The following is an 8,300-nucleotide window of genomic DNA, read 5'->3' as shown; positions in this document are numbered from 1 at the left end:
AGAGGAGGAACATCTCATATTTGAGATTTCATGATTCCCAGACACAACTGCCAGGGAGTGAACACAGTCAGACATACGGGCAGTAAATTCAGGGTGGGTGCCATTCCCAGCAGAAGAGGCACAGAGGATGGCCCCTGATATAAAGAGTGATCTCCTCAACCCCCTGCCCCACACCGATCAGGTGCACTGTCTTTTTAGACACTCTGTTACTTCCCCTCTAGCCACTTGCTGGCTCTGGCCCACCTGCCCTGGGAGACTTCCTCAGTGCTCCAGCCCACAACAGGCTCTCTCTCAAAGCCCCAGCACTTACTGTCCCTGCCAATCAGCCGGGCATTTACTTATTGTGGTAGGTAGAGTAAGAACTCCTCCACCCCAAGAAGTCCACACCCTAATCCTTGGAAATGCAAATATGTTACTTTGCATGGCAAAAGAGACTTTGAAGACGTGATTAAGCTGAGGACTTTGAGATGGGGAGAGTATCCTGGATTTATACAGGTGAATCCAATAAAATCACAAGGCTTCTTCCAGGTAGAAGGGGGAGGCAGAAGAGGAGGCTGGGGTGAGGCGAAAGGAGGACTCAACTCGCCAATACTGAAAATGGAGGAAGGGGCCCTTGAGCCAAGGAATGTGCTGGCCACTAGAAACAGGAAATAGAAAGGAAATGGATTCTCCTCTAGAAGCTCCAGAAAGGACCCAAACCTGCCAAGATTTTAGTACACTGAGAGCCCTGTTAGACATGGGACTTATAGCCACAGAAGTGTAAGTTAATAAACTTGTATTGTTTAATGTCATTAAAGTAGTAATAATTTGCCATGACAGTAATAGGAAAATAGCGCTTATTCTCTTTTATTGTTCTTGATTTTTATTTATTTTTAAATTGAAGTATAGGTGATTTACAATGCTGTGTTACTTTCAGGTATACAGCAAAGTGATTCAATTATACATATGTATCTATTTTGTATGTATCTATGGCATCTGGTCCCATCACTTCATGGCAAATAGATGGGGAAACAGTGGAAACAGTGTCAGACTTTATTTTTGGGGGCTCCAAAATCACTACAGATGGTGACTGCAGCCATGAAATTAAAAGACGCTTACTGCTTGGAAGGAAACTTATGACCAACCTAGACAGCATATTAAAAAACAGAGACATTACTTTGCCAACAAAGGTCCATCTAGTCAAGGCTATGGTTTTTCCAGTGGTCATGTATGGATGTGAAAATTGGACTGTAAAGAAAGCTGAGCACCGAAGAATTGATGCTTTTGAACTGTGGTGTTGGAGAAGACTCTTGAGAGTCCCTTGGACTGCAAGGAGATCCAACCAGTCTATTGTAAAGGAGATCAGTCCTGGGTGTTCATTGGAAGGACTGATGCTAAAGCTGAAACTCCAGTACTTTGGCCACCTCATGCGAAGAGTTGACTCATTGGAAAAGACTCTGATGCTGGCAGGGATTGGGGGTGGGAGGAGAAGGGGATGACAGAGGATGAGATGGCTGGATGGCATCACTGACTTGATGGACATGAGTTTGAGTAAACTCCAGGAGTTGGTGATGGACAGGGAAGCCTGGCGTGCTGCGATTCATGAGGTTGCAAAGAGTCGGACACGACTGAGCGATTGAACCGAACTGAACTGAATCTATTTTTTTGGGAAGGCTTTTCTCTTATAGGTAATTGCAAAATATTTAGTATAACTTTTTGTGCTATACAGTAGGTCCCTATTGGTAAATTATTTCATTTGTGTGAGTCTTACCTTCCTAGGAAACCAGAATCATTCTTAGGAGATTGGTCTTTATTCATCTCCCCCTTCTTTTTAATTCTCAATTAGATATATGCTTTAGGTTCTAGGTGAACTCACCAAGCAGCCATATTACAAAGCTTCTGCTGACAACCTGCAGAAAGCGTGGCTTTTAGGCAAGGACCTGGAGTCAGCTGTAGACCCATTTTTAATAAGTAGAGAAAGATCTGGTGCTGCCAGTCCAGGTGGCAAGCTCTCTCTCTGCTGTCACTGTTACATACTTTACTGTCAGGGATATAAGGGCAAGGTATCTGTCCTTCCTTCCTCCTATCTATTTTGAAAATCCTTCCCTCCTCATTTGAGTAGCTGGTGGTAGGAGCAGCCTTTTCTGATTGCAGAAATCACTTAGAGTGATTTTCCTTACTCGTTCATGTTGACCCCTTCAGCAGTTCTTTCAGAAGACAATGGTGCCTTCAGGGCAAGTGAAGAGGAGGTCAAATAGTGAGTATCTTGCTGTTAAATAAAGATACTGTAAAGACAGCATGACATTTACAGTGTATTTGTAGAATGTCAGATTTAGAAAGACACTCCAAAATCTCCCAACTCAAGAGATCTGTTTGACAAATGTGGAAGTAGAAGTCCAAATGATTTTCTCAAAGTCACGTCATTTAGAATTAGGGGTAGGAATTAGAACCTTATTTCCTGGATCCCAGCACTCTTTCCCTTGTCTCTACTGCTGCTGCTGCTGCTGCTGCTGCTGCTGCTGCTGCTGCTGCTACTGCTGCTAAGTCGCTTCAGTTGTGTCCAACTTTGTGCGACCCCATAGACAACAGCCCACCAGGCTCCTCTGTCCATGGGATTCTCCAGGCAAGAATACTGGAGTGGGTTGCCATTTCCTTCTCCAGATGTCTCTACTGCATCCACTGGCAAAATAAAACACAACAGAAACAGTTCAGATGAGGTGAAACAGTGCATAATACCAACCTAAGAACTTAAGTTATTGGATTTTCGTTTCTTTGAACTTTGAAGCATTTAAAATTGTTATTTTGTGAATGTTGTTATGGGTCTGATTTGTTTTCTTTTTTTTTTAGCAATTTACTTAAGTGGCAGCACTGACATTTTCCTGCTGCAAAATTGTCAATCTCCTAGATATTGGTACAGGATTGTAAATAATTCATGCCTGGTCATTGAGCTTCTGACTACAAATCACGTTAGCCCTGAAACAGGATGACATGCCTATGTCCTCCTCTGACTCAGCATCATGTCTAGAGGACCAGACCTCTTACCTGATATTGTAGCAGATTAGCCAGTTTCCAGCATCTCAGAGCCTCAGTGACACCTTGAAAATACAATCAATTCAAGCCGACTTCTCTTACTATTTCTTCATCTATAAAACAAAGATAATGAGACCTATCTTATTAAAATGTTGAGAGTTTAAGAGAGAATGTATACATAGTGCTTGATGTAGAGCTGGAACTCAATTGTTCATAGTTTTAATTTTAATATTTTTTTGCTTTGTTCTATCTCCATATGATTTTTACAAAATCTTTCAGACTCACAGTACCTACAACATTTTCCAGGATGTTCCTCTCCTCCAATGTTGCAGAGATTCACTTGTACTAATCACTGATGGAAAGCTTGGGATTCTCCCCATCTTTACACAGTACACGTAATTTTAAAAAATCACTTTAGGTTTTTAGCATGGTCTTAGATTCACAGCAAAATTGGGAGGAAGGTAAAGAGATTTCCCACATACTCCTGCCCCGACACATGCATCATCTATCTCTCCCATTATCAACATCCCCTAGCAGAGTGATACATTTGGTACCAGTAGTTTTCTGTTAATGATTTTTAGTTTAATTCCACAATGATCTGAGAGCAGAGATTGCATGATTTCTTTTCTTTTAAATGTGTCAAAGTTTGCTGTGTGGCCCAGAATGTGGTCTAACTTGATGAACATTCCATGTGAGCTAGAGAAAACTGTGTGTTCTGCTATTGTGAAAGTCTCTACAGATGTTGATTATAAACAGTTGATTGATGTTGTTGCCTAGCTCAACTGTATCCTTACTGATTTTTCTGCCTGCTGGATCTGTCCATTTCTGACAGGGAGTGTTGAAGTCTCCAGTTATGCAGTAGGTTCATCATTTTCTCTGGACAGTTCTATTAGTTTTTACCTCATATATTTTGTCTCTTTGTTTTTAGGCACAAACATGTTAAGGAGTGTGGGCTTCCCAGGTGGCATTAGTGGTAAAGAACCCACCTGCCAATGCGGGAGATGAAAGAGATACAGGTTTGATCCTTGGGTCCAGAAGATCCCCTGGAGGAGGGCATGGCAACCCACTCTAGTATTCTTGTCTGGAGAATCCCACAGACAGAGGAGCCTGGTGGGCTACAGTCCATAGGGTTGAAGAATTGGATAAAACTGAAGTGACTTAGCATGCATACATGTTAAGGAGTATTATGTCTTCCTGGAGATTGTACCCCTTATTATTATACAATGCCCTTCTTTATCCCTGTACCTTTTCTTGAGGTCTACTCTATCTGAAAATAACATAGCTACATAGTTACTTTCACAGCATGGTATATTTTTCTCTACCTATTTACTTTCAATCAGTGTCTATATTTAAAAGTCAGTTTCTTGCAGACAACATGTAGTAGGTCCTGATTTTTGATACACTCTGACAGTTTCTGCCCGCTAATTGGTACATTCAGAGACTACTGGCATTCAAAGAGTTTATTGACACAGTTGGATCAATATCTACTGTATTTGTTACTGTTTCTTATTTGTTGTATTGTTCTTGTTTGCTACTTTTATCTTCCACTCCTTTTCTGCCTTTTGAGGTTTTAATTAATCATTTTATCAGTATAAGATTCCATTTTTCTCCTTTTTTAGCATATTGGCTATATTCCTTTAAAATTTTTTTGTTGGTCTCCTTAGAGTTTGCAATTAACATTTACAACTAATCCAAACTGACTCTGAAATAACACTATACCATTTTGTGGGTAGTGTGAAAACCTTGTAATAGGAAAACAATCATAACTCCTTCCTTCTGATCCTTATATCATTGCTGTCATTCATTCTATTGATGTATATCATACTGAAGCATAAAGATAGATGTAATTATGTATATCAATATGCATATTATTTAATACATCATAGTTATAACTATTTTGAACAAACTGTTTTCTGTTAGATCAGCTAAGTATAAGAAAGGGCTCCTCTGGTGGCTCAACAGTTAGGAATCTGCCTGCCAATGGAGAAGATGCGGGTTCAGTCTCTGCATTGGGAAGATGCCCTGGAGAAGAAAATGGCAAGCCACTCCAGTATTCTTGCCTAGGAAATCCCATGGACAGAGGAGCCTGGAGGACTATATAGTCCATAAGGTCGCAAAAGTCAGATGAATTAGTGACTAAACAACAATAAGTATGAGAAAAAGAAACCAATCTGATGCTTACTGTGTATTCATGCTGTGTTTTTTGCCTCTTAGTATAATTTACAATTTTTGGATAGCTGAAGAGGATATGCCAGGTCAAAGGAATTGCTGGAAATAGGCCTCTGGTATGGTGATGGTGATCTACATAGTCAAAGGCTTTAGCTTAGTCAATGAAACAGAAGTAGATGTTTTTCTGGAATTCTCTAGCTTTTTCTATGATCCAATGGATGTAGGCAATTTGATTTCTGGTTCTTCTGCCTTTTCTAGATCCAGCTTGTACATTTGGAAGTTCTATATTTACATACTGTTGAAGTCTAGTTTGACGGATTTTGAGTGTTACTTTGCTAGCATGTGAAATGATTGCAATTGTGTGGTAGTTTGAACATTCTTTGGCATTGCCTTTCTTTGGGATTGGAATGAAACTGACCTTTTCCAGTCCTGTGGCCACTGCTGAGTCTTCCAAATTTTCTGGCATATTGAATGCAGTACTTTCACAGCATCATCTTTTAGGATTTTCAATAGTTTGCTGGAATTCCATCACTTCCACTAGCTTTGTTCATAGTGATGCTTCCTAAGGCCCACTTGACTTTGCGTTCCAGGATGTCTGGCTCTAGGTGAGTGATCATACCATTGTGGTTATCTGGGCCATTAAGATCTTTTTTGTATAGTTTTTCTGTGTATTCTTGCTGCCTCTTCTTAATATCTTCTGCTTGTATTAGGTCCATACCATTTCTGTCCTTTAAAGTGCCTATCTTTGCATGAAATGTTTCCTTGGTATCTCTAATTTTCTTGAAGAGATCTCTGGTCTTTCTCATTCTATTGTTTTCCTCTATTTCTTTGCACTGTTCACTTAAAAAGGCTTTCTTATCTCTCCTTGCTATTCTTTGGAACTCTGCATTCAGACGGATATATCTTTCCTTTTCTTCTTTGCCTTTTGCTTCTCTTCTTTTCTCAGCTATTTATAAGGCCTCCTCAGACAACCATTTTGGCTTTTTGCATTTCTTTTTCTTGGGGATGATTTTGATCATTGCCTCCTGTACAATGTTACAAACCTCTGCCTATAGTTCTTCAGGCACTCTGTCTATCAGACCTAATCCCTTGAATCTATTTGTCACTTCCACTATACAATCGTAATACATTTGATTTAGGTTATACATGCATGGCCTAGGGGCTTTCCCTACTTTCTTTAAATCTGAATTTTGCAATAAGGAGTTCATGATCTGAGTCACAGTCAGCTCCCGGTTTTGTTTTTGCTGACGGTATAGAGTTTCTCCATCCTTGGCTATAAAAATACAGTCAATCTGATTTCAGTATTGACTATCTGGTGATGTCCATGTAAAGAGCTGTCTCTTGTGTTGTTGGAAGAATGTATTTGCTATGACCAGTGCATTCTCTTGGCAAAACTCTGTTAGCCTTTGCCCTGATTCATTTTGTACTCCAAGGCCAAACTTGCTTGTTATTCCAGATGTCTCTTGACTTTCTACTTTTACATTCCAGTCTCCTACGGTGAAAAGGACATCCTTTTTTTGGTATTAGTTCAAGAAGGTCTTGTAGGTCTTCATAGAACAGTTCAACTTTAGATTCTTCAGTATTAATGGTTGGGGCATACGCTTGGATTGCTGTGATATGGTCAAAAAGGCAACGGTTAGAACCGGACATGGAACAACAGAGTGGTTCCAAATTGGGAAAGGAGTACATCAAGCCTGTATATTGTCATTTTGCTTACTTAACTAGTATGCAGAACACATCACAAGAAATGCTGGCTGGATGAAGTATAAGCTGGAATCAAGATTGCGGGGAGAAATTTCAATGACCTCAGATATGCAGATGACACTACCCTTGTGGCAGAATGCCTGGTGGCTCAGCTTGAAAAGAATCTGCCTGCAATGTGGGAGACCTGGGTTCAATCCCTGAGTTGGGAAGATCCCCTGGAGAAGGGAATGGCTACCCACTCCAGTATTCCGACCTGGAGAATTCCGTGGACTGTATAGTCCATGGGGTCGCAAAGAGTTGGACATGAGTGAGTGACTTTCACTTCACTTCACTTCACTTATGTCAGAAAGAGAAAAGGAATTAAAGAACCTCTTTATGAAGGTGAAAAAGGAAGCTGAAAAAACTGGCTTTTTTAAACTCAACATTCAAAAAATGAAGATCATGGCATTGGGTCCCATCACTTCATGGCAAATGGGAGACAATGGAAACAGTGAAAGACTTTATTTTTGGGGGCTCCAAAATCACTGCAGATGGTGACTGCAGCCATGAAATTAAAAGATGCTTGCTCCTTGGAAGAAAAGCTATGACAAATACATAGACAGCATATTAAAAAGCACAGACATTACTTTGCTAACAAAGGTTCATCTAGTCAGAGCTATGGTTTTTTCAGTGGTGATGTATAGATATGAGAGTTGGACAATGAAAAAGACTGAGCACCAAGAATTGACGCTTTTGAACTGTGGGACTGGAGAAGACTCGTGAGAGTCCCTTAGATAGCAAGGAGATCATATCTGTCAATCCTAAATGAAGTCAACCATGAATATTCACTGGAAGGACTGATGCTGAGGTTGAAGCTCCAATACTTTGACACCTGATGTGAAGAGCCGACTCACTGGAAAAGACCCTGATGCTGGGAAAGATGGAAGGCAGGAGGAGAAGGGGACGAGAGAGGATGGGGTGGTTGGGTGGCAACACCTACTCAATGGACATGAGTTTGAGTAAACTCCAGGAGATGGTGAAGGACAGGGAAGCCTGGCTTGCTGCAGTCCATGGGGTCACAAAGAGTCAGACACGACTGAGCGACTCAACAACAACATGGTTGTGGTGAGGTGGTAGGGGGGCAGAGGAAACTTTCCATAGCCCTGTAATTAGATCTTGGTCTTATAGGGAGCCTATTCCTCCAGAGAGTGAACTTCAGAGGTGTTTCTCAGTTTTTTTCCTTCCCCCTTAGATGAGTGAGGTGATGAGAGGGCCATGAAGCTAAATGTTGCGCTTCTCCCACTTGGAAGTCTAGAACTGAAGTTAACTGGGAATTTCCCTTCCTCATCAGAGTGTTTGTTGTTGTCCTTTAGTCACTAAGTCGTGTCTGACTCTTTTGTGACCCCATGGACTGTAGCCCACCAGGCTCCTCTGTTCAT

The 8,300-nt window shown here is 40.9% G+C and overlaps 1 protein-coding gene across 2 annotated transcripts in view; it reads left to right on the top strand.

The window, feature by feature from the left end:
- Positions 1-497: 497 nt before the first annotated feature.
- LOC147357688 (uncharacterized) overlaps positions 498-8,300 on the top strand; it is a 35,523-nt gene continuing 27,720 nt past the window's right edge. For both annotated transcript variants that reach the window (XR_015141528.1, XM_086338373.1), the window contains exon 1: positions 498-759. Coding sequence is in view for 1 of the 2 variants with exons in the window: in XM_086338373.1 (XP_086194499.1) it covers positions 626-759 (134 nt within the window). In the remaining variant the exon portion in view is untranslated. The remainder of the gene's footprint in view (positions 760-8,300) is intronic.

The sequence above is a fragment of the Bos grunniens genome, chromosome 15, assembly GCF_055505025.1.
Source record: "Bos grunniens cultivar Pamir isolate PY7600 chromosome 15, Bosgru_T2T1.0, whole genome shotgun sequence".
NCBI classification, from domain to species: domain Eukaryota; kingdom Metazoa; phylum Chordata; class Mammalia; order Artiodactyla; family Bovidae; genus Bos; species Bos grunniens.
Note: the sequence above shows the minus strand (reverse complement) of the source record. Positions and strands in the feature narration are given on the sequence as shown.